The following is a 27271-nucleotide window of genomic DNA, read 5'->3' as shown; positions in this document are numbered from 1 at the left end:
TGGATAAGAGACACAAAAGTAGTTAAGGATCTGCAAACTGAAATAAATAAATCAGTGCGGTGGCTTTCCTTCATCTTGAGGACATTTTATCAACGAGTCTTGTACATGAATTCTGCTCTCAGAACTTGGCTGGAAAATACCAAAGTTCTCCGAGAGATTGACCAGCGAGTGAACCTCAACTGAGCCTCAGGAAATCTCACATTTTAAAAAAACCCTTTTATTATGACATCCTCTTACTGAAGGTTACAGAACAAGCAGTTAAGAAACACATTGAGGAGAGTGTTCAGGGGTGTGTTCAGGCAATCTCCCATCAAAATTGAAGATTTTCTCTGAGAACAATGTGTGACTTCAACTGCCCTTTTCAATAGGTTGTTTAAAGAACATTGAGCACATCTCCCCCGTACATGACAGTGATCGTAGTGGTCATTGATAAAGGAGTGTTCAATTAAGACTGTGAAAGGAAAATCTTACATCAACAAAAAGTATTGCAGTGGAATTCCAACCCTGGCTATTTACATGAGGTGCACAACATAACAATGGCCAGGTGTTATATACTACGTTCTCCAAAAATGCCGGCTCGTTGACTTTGTGACTCTACAATCTTGAAAAGAGCAAGTGACTGAGAATGAATTTCTACCTGTGGTCTCACATTCAGACTGGCAAAATTAATACACCCCAAACTCTCCATAATTGAGCTTATATGGTGCATCAACATAACAATGAGTGGTCCCAAGACCATACACAGTATTCAGTCAGTGAACCCCTGGATTATCCACTAGGTATTACAGCTTGGTGATATCATATTGAGGTTCATTCTTTCTGTGAATGGCTGAACTCAGTTCTTGCAGGAACTTGTCCTGTATTGGCGAGTTTGTGACTGGGTTTCTCTTCACCTGTGTCATCAGGATTGGCATGGGGTCTGTCGGTGAGATGTCTGGGTTTATCGACAGCATCACATTGACATCCTGCACTTCTTCATAAACGGGATCATTGCTGGAATCCTCTTCCTTCTGTTGCTGTTCAAACATGTCTTGCTGCATCTTCATAGGCTGCAAAGAAGCAAAGCAGTAAAATGCAAATGCCTCCTTTACATCAGCGAGACCAAGCGACTGTTTCACCGAACACTTGCGCTCAGTCCGCCAAGGCCTGCTGGATATCCTGGTTGCTAACCATTTTAGCTTCCCTTCTCATTCCCACACAGACCTCTCTGTCCTGGACTTCCTCCATTGTCACAATGAGGCCTCATGCAAACTGGAGGACAGCATCTCATATTCGGCTTGGGTAGCTTACAACCCAATGGAATGAACACTGAATCTTTTCAATTTCAGGCAACTAACCAATAAATACATGCATCACTTTTGACCCTTCCTCTCTTCCCCGTACCCCACCAGGATATGCACCAATTTCTCCTATATTCCCCCCCCCCCTTCACCCTTCCCCTTTCACCTATATCCCTTTCACTCACTTCACATTTCATGATTCTTCTATCCTCAATCATTATCTCACAGCCTTTAAAAAAAAATTGTTATGCCCCACCCTGGTACGCACCCCCCTACCACCCCACCCCCCCCCCCCATCCCCTTCCACCTATTTCCCTCTCGCTGGCTTTACATTTCATTCCTCTTCTCTCCTTGTCTGACACCCTTTAGTCTCCTTTTAACCTCTATCCTTTGTCCACCCATCTGCCAATCAACCCCCATGCCCCACCTGTATCCACCTATCACTTGTCCTACCCCAACCTCTTTTCCAGCTTTCTGCCTCCTTCGACAATCAGTCTGAGGAACAATCTCGACCCAAAGCATTGCTTATTCATGTCCTCCTGAGTTGTTGCCTGACCCGCTAAGTTACTCTAGCACTTTGTCTTGTTTTAAGAAGTAAAGCTGAATTGCCAGACAAGTAAGTGCAGAAGGTAGTCTTCAATGCTGTATTGCCTCTGGATATTCCCCCATTCAAGCAAGGTTACACTGGCTTTCTTATCAAGTTAATTTCTCATAACTAGGCATGCAACATATGAGTTCATGCAAGGTGTAAGGAGTACAAGTTTATGTTAAAGAACAGAATTGTAGGCATTCAAGGAGAACGTTAATTCCTGTGATAAGCAGGAACATCACCAATTAAGGTATTTCTTCATTTATAATCTCAGGGATCACACTTCAGTTTGTAACCAGTTTGCCCATTACTTTAGATTCTATGTTCAGCAAAGTTCCCATATAAGTAGTGGTGGATAGCAGCAGAAGGATTTTTGTAAATATTTGATACTCTGCTCCATCAGAATCTGGAGCAGAGATGAACTTCAACTTGGCCACTGATAATGAACTGACATCAATCAAAATCCCAATGTGTCATCAGTCTGAAGTATGGAGAGTAAATGGTAAATACCTAGTGTATCCTATTACTTTGCTTCGCCAGTATCTGGATTTGTCAACACTCTCCCCATCTCCCCTCATAAAGCAGGATGCCAGGGAGTTCTAGGGGTTATAAAAATTTGTGTCCTGTTATCACTTCATTCTGCCTCAGCAAGGCCACCAGCATGATCAAGGACCAGTCTCATCCCGGTCACTACCTCTTCTCCCCTCTCCCATCAGGAAGAAGTACAAAAGTGTGAAAACACAGACCTCCAGATTCAGGAACAGTTTCTTCCCATCTGTTATAAGGCAACTAAACAGTCCTCTCATCAACCAGAGTGTGATCCTAACCTCCCATGAACCTCATTGGAGATCTTTGAATTGTCTTTAATTGGACTCTATCTGACTTCACTGTTATATCTTTAAGCTGAATGTTGTACCCTTTATCATTTACCCATGCACTTTGAATGGCTTGATTGTATTCATGTGTCTTTTCTTTGACTGGGTAGCAGGCAAACAAGTAGCTTTTCACTGTACCTCAGTACACGTGACAATAATAAATGAAACTACTTGTGATTGCCAGTTTATGAAGACTGCCCCAAAAAGTGTCATTTGGAAGGTATTAAATGGATCAGTACGGTGGGATTTAATGGACTAACTGGGCAAGCGTTAAAAATCATCAATGGCCTGAATATTCAAAAAAAAGATCCATTTGTTAAATTACATAATCTAGAAACATAGAAACATAGAAGAATAGGTGCAGGAGTAGGCCATTCAATATGATCATGGCTGATCATCCAACTCAGTATCCTGTACCTGCCTTCTCTCCATACCCCCTGATCCCTTTAGGCACAAGGGCCACATCTAACTCCCTCTTAAATATAGCCAATGAACTGGCCTCAACAGAGTGATAAGGAAACTGAAAACAGGAAGTTCCCATTGCCTGCACTTCCTGTGGTGCGGACGAGGGAGTGCAGGTTCAAGAGAATTTCTAAAAGAGGAGAAAAAATATTTGCTGATGATTGAAAACCATGCTGTGGCTATGAAATGTAATTCCAGTGAGGTCACCAAGGAGCATCTCCCATCTAAACTTTGTATAAATGAAAAGCTTTACCTTCTTCAAGACCTGACCCTCAAAAGCTTAAACGTGGCGAAAATTTCAATTTGCCACTTTTCTAAATAGAACCACAAATAAAACTGAACAAACAATAACCATGCAAAATCAAGCGTATAAACCGACACAAACTAAAGAAGCAAAGCCATGCTCTAGTGCATTAGTGTATACAGATTGTGGATGCCTCCTCCCTCAGGGTCGCTCTGATCCCCGTTACCAGCTAACAGGCCAGGTAGAGCTGAAGCCCAGCTCCCTGGACAGCGCCTGCCTGCCAGAATACACCAGCACCACGGACAGCGCTCCGCACTGAGCTGAACCCACAGCAACCCCATGACTCCCAGCTGCAACCCCATGACTCCCAGCTCCTCCTCGTCAGTCCCAAGACTGAACTGCTGGGACAAGCCCGAGACCGTCAGCCCCTCGTATTCAAGGCTAAGATTGAATCACTGGGAAGGCCTAGGCCACCAGCACATCCTCTTCGAAGCTAAGGCTGCTGGGACAAGGCTAAGAATGCCAGACTTCTCCATTTCTCTGTACTATCCTTCTTCTCCTCCTCTCTCTCCTCCACCCGGCAGGAACTGCATTGCTTTTAAGGAATAGGTTTAATGAGGTGCAAGCGAGTTGATCCAACCCCAGCTAATTGGATGTGGTTTCAGCTCAGTCCGAAGTCCTTTCCATGGCCCTGATGATTGCTGTCAGGCAGGCGCTGTCCTTGGTGCTGTTTTTCAGCTTCTCCTGACCTCTCTGTCATTAATGGGGAGCAGAGCAACACTTAAGGAGGAGGCATCATTGCAGGAGGCATTAACATTATTACTGAGACCATTAGGCATCAAGTCCCAAGTGAGAATAGGTGTTTTAGTGTTGTAGTTGTCAGACAGGAGCACAAATGTACTTACAAAGAACATTGAGAGTGTTCTCCGAGCATGTAGACGTCGCTAGAAGGAAATGGGCACAAAGACAATAAGCAGAGCAGAAAAGCACAAGAAATCAACGGGACAGTTACAATCAACATTCAGGTAAAAAGCGGAACCAAGCATCAATTTCCTAATCAGTTTGATCCATGTAGGAAGGAACTGCAGATGCTGGTTTACACACAAAATGCTGGAGTACCTCAGTGGGATAGGCAGCATCTCTGGATAGAAGGAATGGCAATACAAATAGACAATGTGGTAAACAAGGCATATGGTAATGTTTCCTTCATTGGTCAGGGCATTGAGTATAAGAGTCAGGAAGTCATGATGCAGCTTTAAAAACATTGGTTAGGCCACATTTCGAGTATTGCGTGCAGTTCTGGTTGCCCCTTTACAGAAAGGATGTGGTGCCTTTGGAAAGGGTGCAAAGAAGGTCTACCAGAATGATGCCTGGATTAGGGAGTATTAACTATCGGGAGAGGATGGACAGACTTGGATAGTTACAATGAGATCTGGGTGTCCTAGTGCATCAGTCACTGAAAGGGAGCATGCAGGTACAGCCAGTGAAGAAAGCCAATGGAATGTTGGCCTTCATAACAAGAGGAGTTGAGTATAGGAGCAAAGAGGTCTTTCTACAGTTGTACAAGGCCCTAGTGAGACCGCACCTGGAATACTGTGTGCCGTTTTGGTCTCCAAATTTGAGGAAGGATATTCTTGCCATTGAGGGCGTGCAGCGTAGGTTTACTAGGTTAATTCATGGAATGGCGGGACTGTCGAATGTCGAACGACTGGAGTGACTAGGCTTGTATACACTGGAATTTAGAAGGATGAGAGGGGATCTTATTGAAACATATAAGATTATTAAGTGGTTAGACACGTTAGAGGCAGGAAACCTGTTCCCAATGTTGAGGAAGTCCAGAACCAGGGGCCACAGTTTAAGAATAAGGGGTAGGCCATTTAGAACAGAGATGAGGAAAAACCTTTTCAGTCAGAGAGTTGTAAATCTGTGGAATTCTCTGCCTCAGAAGGCAGTGGAGGCCAGTTCTCTGAATGCTTTCAAGAGAGAGCTAGATAGAGCTCTTAAGGATAGTGGAGTCAGGGGGTATGGGGAGTACCACGGTATTTGAAAGGACACATTGTACGCTTAAGAATTTCCTATAAGAGGCTCATGATATTTCCATTAAATCAATGGAGATTTTCCAATTTGCACAGTTGAAGTTTAATGCACTTGAGTGCCTGTGTTAGATGGGTGGGAAGAAAGGAGGTGGATTCCAATTTGCACTGCAGGCATGAATGATAAAACATCGCTTCAAGCAAATTGAAAGCTGTTTCCTTACATTTGACGATTAAACTGTACCGACCCAACTAAGGGCTGAGGTGCAAGAAAATTCATTCTGATAGTGAAATGATGGTCGACTCCTGTTAGTCACTCATATTCTACATTGGGAATGTGCCATTTTTTCAAAAGGAACAGCACCACAGACTCAGGTTCAATCTTGACTGTGGGTGCTGTCTGTATGGAGTTTGTACGTTCTACCTGTGACCACATTAGCTTTCCCCGGGAGCTGCGATTTTCCCCACACTCCAAAGACAGGTTTGTAGGTTAATTGGCTTTGGTAAAATTGTAAATTGTCCCACGTGTGTGTAGAATAGTGTTAGTGTCAGCATTGACACGGTGGGCCAAAGGAACTGTTTTTGCGCTGTATCTCTGAAGTCTAAAGTAAACAGATTAAGACTCTTAAATAATGATTTCAGAGTAGTCAGTGTTTCTTCTATCAGTTGCAGGGTGTGCCAGTGCAGAATTCCTATTGATTATTCAAAGTGAATTTCCCTTCAGGGCATTAGGGAAGATTTGGAGGTGGCAGGTTTTGGAACTGACGAGTTTCCACCTGCTATTGAAAATGTAGTTGTGCTCCTTAGCTACAAAGGCAAAAATGAAGGAAGGAACCATAAACAGAGATAAAAAACTGTACAAACAGCAAGCATACAATACACAGAGAAAGGTCTTTGCACAATGCACCTCAACTCATTTTATAATGCTTGTCACTGTGTAATAGTTCCTTATGTCCATTAAACCAGGGGTGATTTCCAATTTGCACAGTTAACACAGTTAATAGCAAGGCTCAGACAACACTTTATTCATTGAAGACGCTATTTAAGATGAAACAATCATCTAATATGGGGAGGGAGGAATCTGTTGCCTCCTTAATCTGGGCCAGGAGTGTTGGGTGATGAAGGCAAAGGTTTATCATTTTAAGATAATCTGTGACTAAGAGGTGAATTTTGCTGTGAATTGTTATGATCAGGAGCATTTTGCCCAAAAGGACAAAAGGTGTAATTTCCACAGTAAAATGGAGATGGGACATGACTCCAAATGGAAGGAACCACAAGAGGTGTCGAGAAGACAACGGAGTGGGACTTATTGGACAGCTCTTTATTCCATTGATCTATCACCTTCTCTGTGTGGCCACCAAGAATAGGCTCACAACCCAAGGAGTAAGTGTTGCTCAATCAGATCACGTCACCTTCCCCAGTGTGGACATTCCTTAGCCAGAGGAGGTAGCCGAGGCAGTACTAAAACAGCATTTAAAATACACTCAGACAGGTACATGGATGGGAAAGGGTTACAGAGATATGGAGCAAATACGGGCAAATGGGAGTAGCTTAGATAGGTTATCTTGGTCAGCATGGTCGAGTTGGGCTGAAGGGGCTGTTTCCATGCTGTATGACAATAGACAATAGACACTAGGTGCAGGCGGAGGCCATTCGGCCCTTCGAGCCAGCACCGCCATTCAATGTGATCATGGCTGATCATTCTCAATCAGTACCCCGTTCCTGCCTTCTCCCCATACCCCCCTGACTCCGCTATCCTTAAGAGCTCTATCTAGCTCTCTCTTGAATGCATTCAGAGAATTGGCCTCCACTGCCTTCTGAGGCAGAGAATTCCACAGATTCACAACTCTCTGACTGAAAAGGTTTTTCCTCATCTCAGTTCTAAATGGCCTACCCCTTATTCTGAAACTGTGGCCCCTTGTTCTGGACTCCCCCAACATTGGGAACATGTTTCCTGCCTCTAACGTGTCCAACCCCTTAATAATCTTATACGTTTCGATAAGATCCCCTCTCATCCTTCTAAATTCCAAATTCCTCTATGACTATGTAATTATTCAGTAGCAGCGGGCTTTCACGTAGGAAACAACTGAATCATCTTATATTGTTGGGAGTGAAACCTGACACAATGGAGTCAATGCACCTTGACATGGAAATGTAACCGCATTTCATTATTGTCGCTGGTTCAAAGTCCCATGTCCAACAGCGCCGTAGGGACAGCGGGAGTCAACAAGGTGGCTCAACCAACAAGGTCAATGGGTTTGAGATCTGGCAAATTCCATTGCACAGTGGGAAGCAACAGGCCAAGTGCGAACTAACCCAATTAACTTTTTAAAAGAAGAAAATGGCCAGGAGGAGCAATCTTGGTTTTACCAGAGTTTGATTTGCAGACAGCATAATGGCGTTGCTTTCATCCCCATGGAGTGAAATAAGGGGCATGGTTCCAAATTTCTGCTTGGATAAATCGGAAGATGAATGGCGTCTTAATATTGTAGGTCGGAGGTCATCATGCTGAAAGGAAGGAAAAAGAACATCACTTTGTACCCTTGACTATGCTTCAAGACTTTATTAACTGTAAAGGGGACTCGAGTGTTATAAGAGCATCAATTTCTTCCTTTGCACTGAAACTAGGAAATAACTCGTATGGAGACACAACGAACTGCAGATGTTGGAAACTGGAGCAAAACCACAAGTGTTGGAGGAGCTCAGCGGGTCAGGCAGCGTCCGTAGTGGGAATAGACAGGCGATGGTTCGGGTCAGAAACCTTCTTCAGATTGAAGGGAGGCACAAAGTGCTGGAGTAACTCAGCAGGTCAGGCTGCTCAGCATCTCTGGAGAAAAAGGAAATGCAGAAAGAGGATTCACCCATCCTTTTCCTCAGTCTGAAGAAGGGTCTCGACCCGAAACATCACTCATTCCTTCTATCCAGAGATGCTGCTTGTCCCACTGAGTTACTCCAGCATTTTGTGTCTATCTTCAGTTTAAACCAGCATCTGCAGTTCCTTCATACAGAATTCCTCCAGGGTTGTGTGTTTAAACTAAATCATCTGGTTTACAGTGGCATCATCTGTGTGCAAATTATGTGAATAAGCCCTGTCTTGGTCTTTTCATTTTTTGGATTGAAAAATGCTGATAATTACATTTGTTTTCCTCCTAGAATAAGTGAGCAACATTAGACAGGTAGAACATAAGGAAGCACATGCTCAACCAATGATGAGATAAATCAATTATACTGTTTAAATTCCACGTGAAGGTCATTAATCCCGCTGAATCCTACACCTTCCGCATCGGATCCATTCTGTCAGGGTCAATGAAATGATATGTAATTTATATATAATCTACGTCTAATTTTATGTTTTCATGCGTTGTCGAGCCTGCGTACCTGTGATGCTGCTGCAAGCAAGATTTTCATTGTACCCGTATCTCACTGTACTTGTGCATCTATATACTAAAATTCTCATTTGTTTGTTTGTTTGTTCCTGAACTACAGCCAAAATGGTACACGATGGTGCACCAATTTTAGGCCCACCTTACTCACCGTCGTCCCTCTCGCGCTAATGGAAGAAGTTTCATTGAAATCGGTGCAATATTTTTAAAGTTATTCACATTTTAAAGTTTAAATCTGTCTCCTATGTTTGGAGGGAGAGGGGTGGAGGGAGGAGGGAGGATAAGGGGGGTTGAGGGGATGGAGTGTGGGAGAGAGGAAGTGGGAGGGGAGGGGGAGGGGGTGGTGGGAAGGGGTGGAGGGGGGGTGGAGGGGGAGATGGAGGGGGAGGGAGGGGGAAGAGGGAGGGTAGGGGGGTGGGGAGGAAGGGAGGGGAGGGAAGGGAGGAGGGAGGGAGGGAGAGGGGACGGGACGGGAGGGTGCTGCACCAATGCAGGAGAGGTTTGGGCCCAACGGGTCCACTTGGTCTTAATAAATTTGACTTGACGACATCTTTTGAAGAACGTCGCACAGAAGCCAAGTTCTATCACACAATCTCTGGAATATTTATCAGCACATTCCTCCCATCACTCCTTGGTTCTCACTTTTGTTTTTTTTTGTATACAAAAAGCTGGTACGTTTGATTAATAAATATACGTGTCATGTGCCAGAAAATAAAATGATGACATTGAACCTTTTCAAGGGTGGCATTGCACTGTATTGGTGTGTACCATCACAAAAACAAACACTTGTTCTAAGAGTGGGAACTATGTATTAAACCCATCAGTTCATAACTATCAGAACAAGTGTTTTTAGATTTAGAGATACAGCGCGGAAACAGGCCCTTCGGCCCACCGGGTCCACGCCGCCCAGCGATCCCCGCACATTAATACTATCATACACACACTAGGGACAATTTTTACATTTGCCCAGCCAATTAACCTACAAACCTGCACGTCTTTGGAGTGTGGGAGGAAACCGAAGATCTCAGAGAAAACCCACGCAGGTCACGGGGAGAACGTACAAACTCCGTACAGACAGCTCCCGGAGTCAGGATCGAACCCGAGTCTCCGGCGCTGCATTCGCTGTAAGGCGGCAACTCTACCGCTGCGCCACCGTGCCGCCCTAAATTGAATTTGTTAATATTTGTTAATACGTTAACATTTGAATCGAACTTTCCTATTTTCATTAAAGCATCTTCCTCATACTAATGCTAATTACTACATCAGCTTTAGTTTCTGTTCCTAACCTATTTCAGAAAATTAGTTTTAATCCCTTCTGTGTAGAGGCGTTTATAATCTGCTTGGGCCCAATAAACCTGGACATGGAGACTTGTCCTGGAATGGAAGGTCTATCAAGAGCTGTAAATCCCTCTGACAGAACAGAACCTAATTGGGAACATCTGCGTTTCAGATGACACATTAAAGTAAGGTCCCAAAGCAGCTGGAGTATGTACATCACTTTTATTAACAGTTGAATTATTCCTCAGCATCCTGGCCAATACCTTTCCCTCATCGTCACAATGTAGTTGGTGGGATCTTGCTGTGTACTAATTAGTGCCACATTTCCTACAGTAACAGTGGGCACACTTCAGAAGTATTTCATTGGTTGTACAGAACCTTGAACGGCCTTCAAAAAGCACAACATAAATGCTAGAATTTATTCCTCTTTCATAGAGCTTAGGACAAGATAATGTAATATTTAAATTGAATGGGTGATTTTTGATGCCTCAAAACATTGAACTCATACAAGAAGAATTAGGGACAGCACGGTGGCGCAGCAGTACAATGCTTACAGCACCGGAGACCCAGGTTCAATCCTGACTATGGATGCTGTCAGTACAGTGTTTATATGTTCTCCCCGTGACTGCATGGGTTTTCTTTGAGATCTTCAGTTTCTTCGCACAGTCCAAAGACGTACAGGTTTGTAGGCTAATTGGCTTGGTATAAGTGTAAATTGTCCCTAGTGTGTGTAAGATAGCGTTAAAGTGCGGGGATCGCTGGTGGTCCCGGCTCGATGGTCCAAAAGGCCTGCTCCCATGTTGTGTCTCTAAAATTTAAAAAACCAAGTCCATATCAATGCAAGATGTTCTTTACCTGAGCTCTAAGGATGCTGGCTGTCCATTCCCACATCTCAGATTGTCCTGAACAGCACAGGAACCTGCAACACAACAACTACAAGCCATCAAAACCACATGGAGAGAGAAATCCAACAACAGACCATCAAGGCAACTGTCCTGGGCAAGTGTAAGACTAGAACTTCCTTGAAAGTAGCATCACAGGATGATCAAGAAGGCATTCGGCACATTGGTCTTCATCAGTCAGAGTATTGAGTATAGAAGTTCGGAGGTCATGTTACAGCTGTATAAAACGTTGGTGAGGCCACATTTAGAGTATTGTGTTCAGTTTTGTCACCATGTTATCGGAAAGATGTCGTCAAGCCGATGGGCGCAGAGAAGATTTACGAGGATGTTGCCAGGACTCGAGGGCCTATCGGGAGAGGTTGAGCAGGCTAGGACTTTATTCCTTGGAGTGCAGGCGAATGACGTATGATCTTATAGAGGTGTACAGAATCATGAGAGGAATAGATCGGGTATAGGCACAGAGTCTTTTCAGTAGGGGAATCGAGAATGAGAGGGCATGGGTTTAAGGTGAAGGGGGAAAGATTTAATAGGAACCTGAGGGGTGACCTTTTTACACAAATGGTGATGGGTATATGGAACGAGCTGCCAGAAAGGGTAGTTGAGGCAGGTACCATCCTTATGTCTAAGAGACATTTGGATAGGTTCATGGATAGTATAGGTTTAGAGAGTTATGGGTCAAGCACAGGCAGATGGGAATAGTGCAGATGGGGCATATTGGCTGGCATGGTCTGATGGGGCTGATGACTTGTATCCAGGCTGGTCTGACTCTATGACTCTATAACATATGTAATAAATGGTCACATCCCACGGAGAACTGAGGAATAGAGGAATCATGGCGTTTAAGTCCAATAAATATTATGTCAGCAGGAAGGCTATGACACAACTTTTCAAAATATTTAGAGAGAAACAAGGAACTGCAGATGCTACCCTAATGTGTAGGGAGCGGATGTAAACTTAGAACTGGTGTAAACAGGTGATTAATGGTCGGCATGGACTCGATGGGTCAAAGGGCCTGTTCCCATGTTGTAACTCTAAACTAAACCCACGGACTTCCTATATTAATGGCACGAATTGTGCTGCAGTGTTCATGCTCAATCACTAGATGGCAGCAGAATACCACTGACAGAACTGACTGCACAGTGGAGCAGTAATTCAGTAACATAACAATCTGCAGTCCAGTGATTCAGTCATTTTCTTTCGTTCATCAATGTTTCACCTGGTTGTGGAACTGCAGGACACATTGCATTGCAACCTTCAACATTCTGAGCTCTCTGCGCCTCTGCAAGTCTGACGTTTGGCAAATGTCCAGTTTGCTTTGTGTCATAATCCATGTGGGATCTTTCAACTGCTTTGGATTAAACTCCTTCCTTTACTCTCCTCACCTCTGTTGTTACCTACAAGACGGACCTTCTAATTCACAGCTTTAATGTTGTGTCTACTTTCTACCTTGTGATCAAATTTCACTTGATAAGTCCTTGTAAATGGCATGGGATTGTGAAGGCACTTTGGAAACTGTAATATGTAGGAACGAACTGCAGATGCTAGTTTACACCGATGATAGGGACAAAATGCTCAGCTGAGTTATTTCAGCCTTTTATGTGTCTACCTTCGAAAGAAACTAATATATGTTTTTAAGTGCATTAACATATTTCATGTCAGAGTTGGTAGATATTTTGAAAAGAGAAATGGCTTTTCTAGAACACAGTGCCTGAGGGGGTGGTGGAGGTACAGAATTCAAGTAGCCTCAGGATGAGCATTTTAATTGTCAAGGCAGAGTAAGTTAATGTTGATAAATGTGATTCGTATATAGGTGGACATAAGTGTGTATGCAGATGGGAAGCCATGGGACCTGATTCTATGGTGAATGGCTCCATGACTACTTGGACTCAGCGGCTCTATTCATGATTAAAAGCCAAGATTTAGTTGAACATGCCCCGGGAATGGTTTTAATCTTCCCATCAGGTGTTCTGCAGATGTGCATTCCATGCTGTGGACTTGCTCAGCTCTTCAATTAGACATTGGCCAAGTGGTATTTCATGCTGGTTATGAGCATCTTAGCCACGTTTGCTTCTTGACAGATTCCTTCGCCACCTTGACTACCTCTCTGTTGCCTGTTTGAAGTTGTGCAATACGAAACAACAAGAATGTGTTCAATAACTGTCTATTTCATCAAGGTCATAAACAAAATAGATTAAATGGAGGCCAGTACATTGAGCACATGGGCGTTACGGACTTTGGACTTATATATGCAAAAAGAATTTCACTGTGCAGTTGCTTATGTGACAAATAAAGCACTCGAATTCCTGAGAAATAAGCTCTTCCGGTAAACATATGGACCTGCATTTTTGGCAATTACAGGAATTTGATTACTGGTGAATTAAGACCACCTTCCAAACAAGACGAGTGAAAATTCTTCCTGCAATTATGTTGGATTTCTACACATTCAGTATGATGTTAGACCTCAACCCTTTCAGCACTTTGGTCAATGTGGGTTGTGTTTAAATGTGCTATACAAATAAAATTGACTACTTGATGCACCCGGTGCATATGGCAAAACTCATTGATGGCCAAAAACGTTTCAGCTCCTTGTCCATGCGTTGCAAAAACTCTATCCACCTTTTCAATGTCCATTCCTAAATACTTATCATCGCCAAGTCTTTCTGCAACTTAGTCCTTTAGTATAAGAAAATAACTGCAGATGCTGGTACAAATCGAAGGTATTTATTCACAAAATGCTGGAGTAACTCAGCAGGTCAGGCAGCATCTTGTGAGAGAAGGAATGGGTGACGTTTCGGGTCGAGACCCTTCTTCAGACTGATTTTTTCGAAGAGAGGAGGAGAACTTCTTCAAAGTGGACCTTTAGTAGGTTTGTTGAAAGTTTCGGCTGGTTTTACTGCAAAGTCTTCACCGACCTTTACTGTGTGAACCCATTTTCACTTTCAGGACAGAAACCTGGGATTGATCCTGACTACGAGTGCTCTCTGTGCGGAGTTTGCATGTTTTCTCTGTGACTACATGGGTTTTCCCCGGGTGCTCCGGTTTCCTCCCACATTCCAAAGACGTGTGGGTTTGTAGGTTAATTGGCTTTAGCAGAGATTGTAAATTGTCCCCTGTGTGTAGGATAGTACTAGTGTATGGGGGATCGCTGGTCGGCGCGGACTCTGTGGCCCCTAGAGCCTGATTCCATGCAGTATCTCTAAACTAAACAAGAGTTCACCTGAAGCAACCAAGGTGCAAGACCCTCAGTGTGGATGGATCACACTAAGATCTTCAACAGAACAAAGTGTGGGAGAGTTGTCCATGTTTACTTACCATTGCTGCTTATCCATAAAAATTGTGAACCCCCACCTAAACAACAAAGGAAAATGATCCATTATTACAATTCAGAGAATAAATTCAAATGCAATTAAGTTCAGTACTTTGTTTTTTTAAACAGAGATACCAGAGCACGGAGTCAGAACAGGACATTGATACACTCCTTATGGAAACAAGTTTTACCATATGGTACGTTGCACAATGGTGTATATTCAATAAATTAACCATCCTTAACAGAACACTGCACTGCAGGAGGACTGACTACTTTCATCAGCACAGAAATGTGTGCACTCTTTTCGGCCTCGCTAATTTTCTGGTCATAATAATGAGCCATGGGAATATACAGTCATAGAAACAGACTGCCAGCATAACCTCCGATCAGACATGCTGACTCGGACTGTCGTTTTGACTGATTGAAAGATACAGCGTGGAAACGGGCCCTTTGTCATGCTGAGTCACAGTGACCATCGATCTCCTGTTCACACGAGATCAATATGATCCCACTTTCCCCATTCCCTGCACACTAGGGGCAATTTACAAAGGCCAATGAACTCAAACCCTCTTATTTTTTAATGTGGGAAGAAACCAGAGCACCCAGAGAGAATGTGGAAACTCCACACCAAAAGCACCTGAAGTGAGGATCTGGAGCTGTGAGACAGTAGGTCTACCAGCGGCACTACTGAGCCGCCCATTGTATCAACCAACCCTGAGGTTTAGAAACCATTACAACCGATTTCCAACATTTCACCCAAGGGTGCTTTAAAAAACTACGGGTTTCAAGTCTAATCATTCTTGCAACAGATCGCATAACAGGTGGAGACCGAAGATGTGTGTCAGTGAACATGACCAAGCTGTCCAGTACAATTTGGGTTTTCATTTCAAATCCCCCTGCTTGTCCCCTCCCATCACCCCTCCCCCCTGAGATTGTTAATAATGCTCTTACTGCACTGTTGGTGCTTTCAGCTTCTTCTTAATGCCCAAGTAAACCTTCAGCGAGAAGACAGACCACTCCCGCTCTGGCTTGGAGCTCTGCAAAATAGGACAATCACATTCTTCATCCATTGCACGTTTATTAACCGAGTCAGCCAAAGTTGTAATGTTGACCTGTTGGTGATGTTGTTTTAGACGTTCTGGAACACCGTGTCACCTGTGATTTCTGCCCATTTCCGTACATCAGAAAATCACATTTCCAGCCATATATCCAGCCACAACCCATTCCAGCACAGCTACCCTTTTCTGCAGTTTCATATCCACATGCTTTGATGTCATCAACGTTCATGACACTGACTAGCAGAAATTGCTCCAGAAATGTGCAACGTATCACCTTCAACATCGGGTAGAGAGTCAGAGTGGAAATGGTAAAGGCTGGAGGGCATAGCTTTAAAGTGAGAGGGACAACATTTAATCGTGGTGTGCAGGGCTAGTGTTTTTACACAGAGTGACGGGCGACTGGAACGTGCTGCCAACGGTGGTGGTGGAGACACGAATGATAGTAGCATTTCAGAGGCTTTTAGACAGGCACGTGGATATGCAGGGAATGGAGATCAATGCAGATTAATTGAATTTGTCATTACGTTTGGTCATGTATTGTGGACCAAAGGGCCATGTTCTATGTTGATCATTTCTGACTCTCAGTCAAACATGGAACAAGAAGTCTGCAATTGGAAGTGAGGGAATCGGGGCATCAAATGTTTGTGCCCTCTGCACATGCTTAACTGAGTTTTTATCTCCCTGCAGATTGCAAAGATCGTTGCTGGGCCCAGTATTTAGTTTGTTTTCATTTAGATACAGCAATGGAAACGGGCCTTTCGAACCACAGAGTCTGCGCCAACTAGCGGTCCACGTACACGAGCACTATTCTACACACCAGGGACAATTTACAATCTTTACCAAAGCCAATTAACCTACAAACGAGTCTGAAGAAGGGTCTGGACACGAAACCTCACCCATTCCTTCTCTCCAGTGATGCTGCCTGTCCCGCTGAGTTACTCCAGCTTCTTGTGCTTATCTTCAGTTTAACCAGCATCTGCAGTTCCTTCCTACAAACCTGTACATCTTTGTAATGTGGGGGGGGGGGGGGGGGGGGAGGGGGGGAAACCGGAGCACTCGGAGAAAACGCTGCAGTCATGGGGAGAACGCACAAACTCGGTACAGACGGCACCTGTAGGCAGGCTCAAACCCGGGTCTCAGGTACTAAACTAAACCCCTCAGCCTCTCATGCTCCAGGGAATAATGCCCTGCTGATCAAACCGTTCCAGATAACTCAAGCCTTCCAGTCCTTCTGCATCCTTTCTAATTTAATGACATCCTTCCAATTGCAGAGCGACCAGAAATGCAAATAGAACACCAAGTGTTGTCTGACCAATGACTTGCACGGTCGATCTTCATTTCAGATTTCCAAGTGACTGTAGTTGGAAATTTTCAAATGGCTTGCATATTAGGCCAAAGAAAAAGCACATTTGGCTAACACGGCTAGCCGCTGTTCCAGAAACAGTTTCAGCACGAATAATATAACCGACCACTTTCAAGAACTTTATCAGTTTACCTTTTTATCCTTAAACAGAAGCAGCTTGCGATCTCGCAGAACGAAATATCGCTCCTGGAACTTGTTTGCAGACAGGAGTTTTGGTGGTTCCTCTCGACATTTCAAGACCCCGCACTTTGGAGTCTCACTATTAGTGGCTGTCACATGTGGCATAAAAGAAAACAGAGTTATGTCTATCATATTGGTTTGTTAGAGCATTTATGCACAACAACAAGAGTAGTAGACTTCTCTTTGATAGATTAGTTTAGTTTAGTTTAGACATACAGCGCGGAAAGATGTCCTTTGGCCCACTGAGTCTACGCCAACCAGCAATCACCCCATACACTGGTTCTATCCTCCACACTAGGGACAATTTACAGAAACCAATTAACCTGCACATCTTTGGCATGTGGGAGGAAACTGGAGCAACTAGAGAAAACTCATGACGTCACAGGGAGAACATACAAACTCCGTACAGACAGCATCCGTAGTCAGGATCAAACCCGGTTCTCTGACTCTGTAAGGCAGCAACTCTACCGTTGCACCACTGTGCCGCCCGAAAGGATTGTGGATTATTTAGACGAGTGGGTTATTTAGAAATAGACAGGAAATTACGGCTGAGGTCAGGTCAACTACGATCCTCCTAAGTTGCACATTTTCCATGAAAGGGTAAATGATTTAAATGAAATGAAATAGCTGCCTCTATTTCTGATGACATGGCTTGCACGTTCAACTTTAATAGAACAATATAATGATTCCCAAACTCTATCTCAGATGACACAATCAGAAAACCTGCTGCCTCACTGTTCCAATGTCTTGAGTTAATTCTTGATTAGCAGAGTTGTCTATGTGGAACCAGCATGTTCTTCCTGTGTTAACATGGGTTTCCCCCGGTTTCCCTTCACATCCCCAAAGATATGACAGTAGGTTTCAGTTTTAGTTTAGTTTTTTGTCACGTGTAGCAGTGTACAGTGAAAAGCTTCTTTGTTGTGTGGCATTCAATCAGCGGTAAGTCTATATATGATTACACTCTAGCCATCCACCGTGTGCAGATACAGGATAAAGGGAATAACATTTAGTGCAAGATAAAGTCTGATTAAAGATAGCCCGAGTGTTTCCAATGAGGTCTATCCGCCCCTACACACCAGGGGGCAATTTACAGAGACCAATTAACCTACAAACCTGCATGTCTTTCAGATGTGGGATGAAACCGGAGCACCCAGAGGAAACCCAAGCAGTCATCGGGAGAAGATGCAAACTCCACACAGACAGCACATAAGGGTGGCACACCCTCGCAGTGGTAGAGCTGCTGCCTCCTAGCACCAGAGACCCGGGTCCGATCCAGACTACGGGTGCTGTCTGTGCGCAGTTTGTACCTCTCCCTGTGACTGCGTGGGTTTTCTCCGTGTGCTCCAGTTTCTTCCCAGATCCTAAAGACGTGCAAGTTTGTAGGTTAATTGGCTTCTGTAAAATGCCTCGAGTGTGCAAGATGCCTAAGTGGAATAATATGGAACTAATTTATGTGTTCGATGGTCAGTGTGGACTCGGCGGGTCGAAGGGCCTGTCTCCATGCTGTATCTGTATCTCTAAACTGTCCTCTTTGACGATGGTTCTGATATATACCCTAATAACACAAAGCATTATCCATCCATTCCCTCTACAGATGCTGCCTGACCCGTTGAGTTCCTCCAGCACTTTGTTCTCTGAGTGATTGGTGGCTGGTGTGGACTTGTGGGGCTGAAGGGCCTATTTCCATGCTGTATGTCTGTACCTCTAATCAGCACCCAAGGTCAGGATCGACCCCGGGGGTCCTTGGTGTCGTGAGGGAGCAGCTCTCGTGAATTCTTACCCGAGTAAAGGTTTCCTCCTTCTTCCGGGAGTCTCTTCACTACCAGATAAGCTGAGCTGGGCTCCGCCAACTTACACCATTGGAGAGCTTGTTCCAGAACCTTTTCCTTCGAGTGGAGAGGCCTCTCTGTGGAGATGAGCGAATATATTGAAGAAGATAAGAAGATGACAAACAGGGAAAAAGCACAGCTCCCATCTCCACACAAGTACAGGAGACCAATATTAATGAGGTGGCATTATCATCATATCATATCATTAGAATACAGGAACCTCATAATTACAAATGTTTTTTATCTACATTCAATCTGCTCACATCATTACTGACCTTCTTACAACCAGAAAGCTGTTGATCTACATTTTGTACTCAATACAGGATTGGATAAGTTTCTAGATATCGGTGGGATCGAGAGATATGGGGATAGGGCAGGAAATTAGTGTGAACACTGCCCATTCCAGCAGTGGAACTGACCGCCCCGCCATCGAAGGGATGTACAAGAGTTGCTGCCACAAAAAGATTCCGTTTAGTTTATTGTCACGTACAGTGAAAAGCTTTTGTTGCATGCTAACCAGTCAGCGGAAAGACAATGCATGATTACAATCGAGCCATTTACAGTGTAGATACATGATAAGGGAATAGACAGCCAGCATCATCAGAGACCCACACCACCCTGGCCACATTCTCATTTCATCCTTACCAGCAGGAAGAAGGAAAAGGTGCCTGAAAACTCAAACATCCAGGTTCAGGAGCAGCCTCTTCCCTTCAACCATCAGGCTATTAAGCGTTACAACCTCCAAATAGACCCGGAACCATATAGATGTGGGGACATTATTTTTGACTTTGCACTATTATTGTTTATTTATTTCTGTGTGTGTGTGATATATATATATATATATATATATATATATATATATATATATATATATATATTGACTTTGTCTTTTTTTTGTAAACCAGTATCTGCTGTTCCTTGCATTTCCAGAGAGATTGGAGTTCTGTTGCAATCATGAATATTAAATATAGCAGCAAAATATAAATTTCGACACACTTTCTCACCGACACTCAAGTGAAAGGATTTTGACACTTACCCAGTTCACCGTTTTCAATGCACTCGAAGGTGACCCAAAACTCTCTTTCTCCTGATAAAATGTTCTTCATGTCTAGCACCTGATTCGTCAGTTCCTGTGATGTCATTGTAGGAGATACCTGCAAGGTCAGGTTAAGTTTAGTTTAGTTTAGAGATACAGCACAGAAACAGGCCCTTCGGCCCACCGAGTCCATGCCGACCAGCGATCCCTGTACACCAGCACTGTCCACACACTAGGGTCAATTGACAATTTTGCAGCCAATTAACCTTCAAACCTGTGTGTCTTTGGAATGTGTGAGGAAACCAGAGCACTCTTAGAAAACCAACACGGTCACCAGGAGAAAGTACAAGCTCCATACAGCCAACACCTGTAGTCAGGATCAAACCTGGGTCTCTGGCGCTGTAAGGCATCAACTCTACCGCTGCGCCACCGTGCAATCAGAAATAATTTTGCAGTATGACCAGTCCAGAATGGCCTGACAGACACACAGCTTATGCTAACAGGAGTTCAAGAAACAGTAGCTCACAGTGTTACAGTGCTAATTTTTTAGGTGCTGGAGCTGTCAATGGTGCCGGAACGGCCGTTGTTAAATTCCCCGCTAGTTAAACTTCCCCGCTGTTTATTTTGGCTTTTTTCTTTTACAGAGGTGCCGGAGTGGCGCTCCGGTGAGCTCCAGCAGCACTGCAATCCCAGTAGCCCAGATGCACATATTAACCCGTCTTCATTCCTGGGGTAGCTGGCAAAGTCACCCTTTATTGTCCATCCTTAATTAGCTTTTGGGTGGCTTGCTGGGTCATTATTGAGAGTATATAAGAACCAACACATCTGTGGGCGTCTTGTCACACACAAGCCAGAATGGGTTCCTCTCTGAAGTACACTTAGATTGTTTAGTACTCTCTGGCCACGTCTCTCACTGTCCTTTACTCTTTGAAGGTTAACAGAATTCCACATTTTCCATACTGAGTGGATGAGAAAATAGGATAACATAGAACTAGTGTGAGCGGGTGATTGATGGTCAGCGTGGACTCAGTGGAGTCAGTACCTTCAGCTGAAAATATGCCAGCAAACCTACCTTGAGGGTCATACAACTGTCAGTTGCTTTTGTCTCAACGTACACCTCCATGATCAGATCCCCAGCCTGGGAAAGCTGTAAACCAAAGAAACTGTCAGGAGAGATAGAAATTGACGACCTTCAAATGACCATATCTATCTGGGATTTATTTTTAGTGGTTAATATTTATCAATTTAATGTTAAAAATAGAAGCTCTGTAATTTTAATCGGCAACAAAAATAATGTGCTGGAGGAACTCAATAGGTCAGGCAGCATCTGTGGAGGGAAATGGACAGGCAGCTTTTTGGGTCAGGACTCTTAACTCAGCATTCTGCAACATAACAAAGGATGGTAGAAACAGTGAACTGCCGATGCTGGCTAATACACAAAAGGATAGAAAGTGGTGGAGTAACTTGGCAGGTCAAACAGCATGTCTGGAGGACATAAATAGGCGATGTTTCAGGTCTCGATCTGCAACATCTTTGGAGAACATGGAATAGGTGGCGTTTTGAGTCTCGAAACCAGATCATATGATATAAACCAGACCACCTAAGGACGGTAAATTTCCCGAAGCATAATGAATAAAATGGATGAGTTTACCGCAATCTAAAAGTTAATGGCTCTGGTAGGCTATGGGACTAGATTTTTAAAAAAAAGTTTTAATTACTTAAGAGAAACAAAACGAAACAGGCCCTCCGGCCCACCAAGTCCACACCGACCAGCGATCCCCATACACTTGCACAATCCTACACAGTAGTGACAATTTACAATCTTGTTACCAAAGCTAATTAACCTACAACCTGTATGTCTTTGGAATGTGGGAAGAAACTGGAGCACCCTGGGAAAACCCACGCAGTCATGAGGAGAACATATAATCCCCAAACAGGCAGCAGCTGTAGTCAGGATCATACCCAGGTCTCTGGTGCTGTCAGACAGCAACTCTACTGCTGCGCCACTGTGCCACACTTGCAGACTTTCTCCAGCAGACATTATGTAGTTTGAGCTTACATTTGGTTGCTATACTCGCCCACGTCCTGACATTTACTTTTCTGTCTGTAATACCGTTAGGATACCCTAAATGCTGTGTAAACTATTTGTCTATTATTCTTACCTAATCTCTTTTCTTCCCCTCCCTGTGCAAATAGATTGGTAGGTGGTTTTGCTGACTGTCTTAAGTTTCAGGCTTCCTGGAACGTTTTAATATGCTATGGATGCCATATAATTTTGGTTGCTGCTGTCCTTTTCAGAGTTAAATTTGGATCTTGCAAACATTGGACAAAATCTGGGCTGTCTGGGCTGCCACGTGACCATCTAGAGGCTAACCATAAGGCACACACCCAGGTCTGATCACCCTGCGGTGGGCCTGCCTCGACTGAGGGTGTCTTGTGATAAAAGGCCGAAACACCCAGTGACGTTGAGGTACACAACTGAAGATGTGTCTGAATGGTAGCAACATCACCTGGTGGTCACCCCCAAGAACAACACCAGTCAATTGTAGTGCAAACCTTAGGGATTGTAACATCTAGTCCTACTAATCAATCCCATTTCCCCCTGAAGCTTATCGGTGATGTCTTGTTTCAATTCACAGTCTTTTACTTCACACTGTCGTGTAGACTTCATGTGTAATTTATATATAATTTACACCTATCTTCAGCTGAATACAGTGACCATTCATTGTTCTCGGGTAAGGTTTGCTTGGCGACCTACCTGCACATCTTTCCATGTTGTGATCAAACTGTTTTCCAAATCCATCTGTGTCACATGTTCATCATCAATCTGCCACAGACAAGAGCAATAGGTCACACAGGGACCTCAGTGATACTCTCCGAATTCCCCACTTACAGAATAGACAATGTTTTAAACCAGTAAGCAAATGAAAACGCCATCTGAATGCATTAGCACAAAGATGCGACAATGTGTTGTGGGCAGATGTGGAATCTTGAGCAAAGCACACAAAGTGCACGAGTAACTCAGCGGGTCAGGCAACATCTGTGGAGAACACGACTAAATGACGTTTCGAGTCGGGACCCTCCTCAGACTCATTGTAGTAGTGGGGGAAGGAGGCTGGAAAAGCGATGGGTTTGAGACAAACCCAGGCAAGTGATAGGTGTGGATACAGGTGAGAGGGGTTGATGAGCAGGTGGGTGGACAAAGGCCAGAAATATAAAGCAGCCAAAAGGTTGTGAGATAAGGAGAGAAAATACATGAATTGTGAGGCCAGAGGGAGGAAGGGATATGGGTGGAAAATGACAGAGGAAGAGGAAAGGGAGGCAGGATAGTGAGGGAATTAGGTGCATATCCAGGAAGAGGGGCAGAAGAAATAAAGGAGGGGGCGGGGGAGGTAGTTGTTGGTAAGTTACCTAACATTGGAGAATTCAATACTCATACTGTTGGGTTGTAAGCTACCCAAGAAAATAATGAGATTCCTCCCGTTTGTACGTGGCCTCTCTCTGGCAATGGAGGAGGCCCAGGACAGAAATGTTGGTACGGGAATGGGAAGGGGAGTTAAGATGGTTAACAACTGAGAGATCAAGGAATCCTTGGCGGATCAAGTGCAAGTGTTCAGCGGAACAGTCGCCTAGTCGATGCTTGACTCTCTGATGTAATGGAAGCCACATCGGGAACACTGAATGCAGTAGATGAGGTTAGAAGCAGCAGATGTGAACCCCTGTCTCACCTAGAAAGGTGACTGTGGTCCCTGGATGGATGTGAGAGAGGAAGTGGAGGGAAAGTAGCTGAGGAGGGGTTGGCGGGAGCGATGTCTGTGGAAAGCAGAAGGTGGTGTGGATGGGCAGGTGTGACTGGTGGTGGGGTCACGTTGAAGATGGCAGATATGTCAGAGAATGATGCGTTGGATGCATAAACTGATGCGCTGAGAGGTAAGGACTAGGGGATCTCTGTCCTTGTTCCATCTGGGTGGAGGAGTAGTGAGAACTGAACTACGAGACACACAGGAGATGTGGGAGAGCGATCCATCTATGAGAGCAGAGAGGAAACCTCATTTTGCTAAAGAAAGCGGACATCCTGGATGTTCCAGAATGGAAAGCCTCATCTTGGGAGCAGAAACAGCAGAATCCGAGAAAGTGGGAGTAGTCGATGTTGACAAGAGTGGTAACAACAACCTGACTGGTTGTACACCTCATGAACCGTTAGTATATTCACACACAGCATTGAAGAGAGGAATCGAGGCTTGGTCTGACTTCTGATCCGGGTCCATTTTGTATTGAATGGAGCCGAGAGGAAGATGAGGAAGTGTAGGCATATTCATCTCCTTTCCTGGCCCTCTGATTTTTCATGTAATTGGGTTATAAAAAGGCAGCAGCCTCCTCGTGGAAAAAAGAAATACCACAGTTCTTGAAATAATTGAATAGCTGCAGCAAAGAATGGTACATTGGGGAGGAATTGTTAAAAGAGCCTCAAAGGATGCTGTGATCCATAAGGAGGCGATTGGCGGGTTAAAGGGACAACAGATAGCTCTTTAGCCACATATGCTGAAAAATGGGATGTCAATGGATACAGGACAGAAGTGATGTCAATCAGACCATAGAAAGGCATTAAATGACCAAAAGATAGTAAACCAGATTGGTGAGTGAGAAAGGGCAGAAATTTGACTTCAGAGTCAGTCTGGAATAGGTGAACTCAGTTATGCCTTCACACACTTATATACACATGCACACACACACACGCACTCTCACGAACGTGTACACTCAAGCACACGCGCGCACACACACACGTAAGCAATAACACCAGTAATACTGTTCATTTCTTCTGTGCACAAACAGTAAACCTGCACAAATATCCACTCGATGGTGCCTCTATGAGTGACAAGTTTTCATGAATTGGAAATTCTTTACTGAACACTTAAGTCAAACAAGCCAATTTGTTTTAACATATTGGCTTGCATCTAACATCTAACCCACCATGTGGGACCTGTTCGAAAACCTTGCTAAAGTTCATATAGATAATGTCAACTACCTTACCCTTATCAGTCCTCAATGCCCCTCTCCAAAGACATTTATGAGACACAGATTACCACTGTTTATTATTAGGGGACACTGTTTCCCCTAATGATTTCTTGCCTTTACAATCAACTCCTATGCTCCAGGAAATTCAGCCGTACGACTCTATGATCTGAGATCAATTCTGATCTCCAATGTTGTCTGTGTGCAGTTTACATCATCTACCTGAGACTGTGTGGTGCTCCTGTTACCTCCCCCAATTTCAGAAATGTGCGAGTTACTAGATTAATTGGACACAGTAAATGGCTGCTGGTGTGTAAATGACTGATAAAGCTTTGGGGCAATTTGACGGGAATATGGGGAGAATTGAAAGGGATTAGTGTAAGAATCGTATAAATGGGTGCCTCATGGTCAGTACAGACCCAGTTGGTTGAAGGTATAAGAAAATAACTGCAGATGCTGGTACAAATCGAAGGTATTTATTCACAAAATGCTGGAGTAACTCAGCAGGTCAGGCAGCATCTCAGGAGAGAAGGAATGGGTGACGTTTCGGGTCTGAAGAAGGGTCTCGACCCGAAACGTCACCCATTCCTTCTCTCCTGAGATGCTGCCTGACCAGCTGAGTTACTCCAGCATTTTGTGAATAAATACCTTCAGTTGGTTGAGGGGCATGTTTCCATGTTCTAAGACTCGACGATCTTTTTGAACGGCAGACTTACTCCTGTTTCCATTTCTTATCTTCTCACGCAGTGCCAAATATCTTGAATTGTTAGCCCAGATCTTCTGCACATTCCTCCCTCTGCCCCTTGCCTATTAGTACGATCCACCAGTGATTACTTACATCAAACACCGTCACATAGTTGTCAACGAGGTCTTCAATAATCCTCACTTCCTGCTCTCCTTTCCCATCGGTCTGAAACAAGCTGGGAGCAAAAAATAGCGACAAGTTCTTGGTGCACATCTGGTTCAGGTCTGCGCATTTCTGAACCCTGCTCGGATCAAGAGAGAGAAGTTAATACTCCACTTGTTCCCAATGGGATGAGCAAACCTGCCTGACGTCAGTCCATCCACTGATTTCTTGATCAAAAGGACAGATTCTGAACTTGAGGTATAGACAAGGTAGACAGAGTCTTTCTCCCAGCAGGTGTGGAGTCCAAAACCAGAGGGCACAGGTTTATGGTAAGAGAGGAGAGATATAAAGGACACTTGAGTGGCAGGTTTTTTCCACGTATCTATTTGTGAATGGCTATTTGAAACAAGCTGCCAGAGGAAGTGTTGGAGAACGAAACAATCACAACATTTAAAAGGCAATTGGACAGGTACGTAGATCGGAAAAGATTGGAGTGATAAGGGCCTAATGCTGGCAAATAGGATTAGCGTAGGTAGGAATCATGGTCATCATCGAAAGTTTGGACCGAAGGGCCATTTTGTGTGCTGCACAAGTCGATAACACTCTATGACTCATTGACCCTTCAGAGGAACAGCATTCACACCATTCTTGGCACATCAATTTGGTTTAATTGGTTATACAATTTACCTTCAAGAAGTCAAAAAACAAATTGGTAGAGCTCATATCTAAACTGCTAGGATGTCTGGCCATAATATCACAGAGGAGGTTTGGTTAGCCCGAAACCTCGGACTAATAGTATAGTGCAAAGCTTGCATGTGGAAAATATTTTTGGAGGCAACTCTATAAAATGCAAGCATTATAAGGTATTAGGGATGTCGGGGATGACATCTAGCTGAAGGTCCTTTCCAAAAATGAAAACAAAAAGATCGCTTTTAGCCTGCTCCAGAAGTGACAACTAAAGGAGACCAACCTGTACAGGTGACCAATCAGGGCAGCAAGAGTCATTCTGTTGACTCGTGGCAGCTTATGAATGATTTCTTTGTATTGCTTCAGTCTCTGGGATTTATGAGGAATATCTGAAAGAAACGGAGAACGAGTCACAACACTTGATATTTGCCTGTGTAAAACTTCAACTGTGTGTGTGTGTGTGTGTGTGTGTGTGTGTGTGTGTGTGTGTGTGTGTGTGTGTGTGTGTGTGTTTTTTTAGTTTATTATCACAGTGAAGTACAGTGAAAAGGTTTTTTGTTGCACGCTATCCAGTCAACGAAAAGACTACACATGATTACAATCAAGTCGTCCACTGTATAGATGCAGGATAGAAGGAATAACTTTTAGTGCACGATAAAGTCCGCTGGAGTCCGATTAAAAGTAGTCAGAGGATCTCAAATGAGTCAGAGGGTCTCCAATGAACACTGTGTGTGTGTGTGTGTGTGTGTGTGTGTGTGTGTGTGTGTGTGTGTGTGTGTGTGTGTGTGTGTGTGTGTGTGTGTGTGTGTGGACATGCATGTGCATGGGGTCTTCAATGATCATACTTTTGTCAATATCGATTGGATACAATTCCTGATATTTAAAATAAGTTTAAGTTTCCATAC

At 44.0% G+C, this 27271-nt stretch overlaps 1 protein-coding gene across 1 annotated transcript in view; it reads right to left on the bottom strand.

Annotated features, from left to right (window-relative positions):
• Positions 1–242: 242 nt before the first annotated feature.
• Positions 243–27271, bottom strand: part of arap3 (ArfGAP with RhoGAP domain, ankyrin repeat and PH domain 3) — a 70300-nt gene continuing 43271 nt past the window's right edge. The window contains exons 18-30 of the mRNA XM_078411010.1: positions 26650–26755; positions 25671–25818; positions 22578–22646; positions 20892–20966; positions 19820–19937; positions 18735–18860; positions 16907–17043; positions 15305–15390; positions 14359–14394; positions 11000–11063; positions 7854–7991; positions 4356–4394; positions 243–1049 (exon numbers count right to left, since the gene is read on the bottom strand). Of these exons, the coding sequence (XP_078267136.1) occupies positions 783–1049; positions 4356–4394; positions 7854–7991; positions 11000–11063; positions 14359–14394; positions 15305–15390; positions 16907–17043; positions 18735–18860; positions 19820–19937; positions 20892–20966; positions 22578–22646; positions 25671–25818; positions 26650–26755 (1409 nt within the window). The 3' untranslated portion in view covers positions 243–782. The remainder of the gene's footprint in view (positions 1050–4355; positions 4395–7853; positions 7992–10999; positions 11064–14358; positions 14395–15304; positions 15391–16906; positions 17044–18734; positions 18861–19819; positions 19938–20891; positions 20967–22577; positions 22647–25670; positions 25819–26649; positions 26756–27271) is intronic.

This window comes from Rhinoraja longicauda, chromosome 14, assembly GCF_053455715.1.
Source record: "Rhinoraja longicauda isolate Sanriku21f chromosome 14, sRhiLon1.1, whole genome shotgun sequence".
Lineage (NCBI taxonomy): Eukaryota > Metazoa > Chordata > Chondrichthyes > Rajiformes > Arhynchobatidae > Rhinoraja > Rhinoraja longicauda.
Note: the sequence above shows the minus strand (reverse complement) of the source record. Positions and strands in the feature narration are given on the sequence as shown.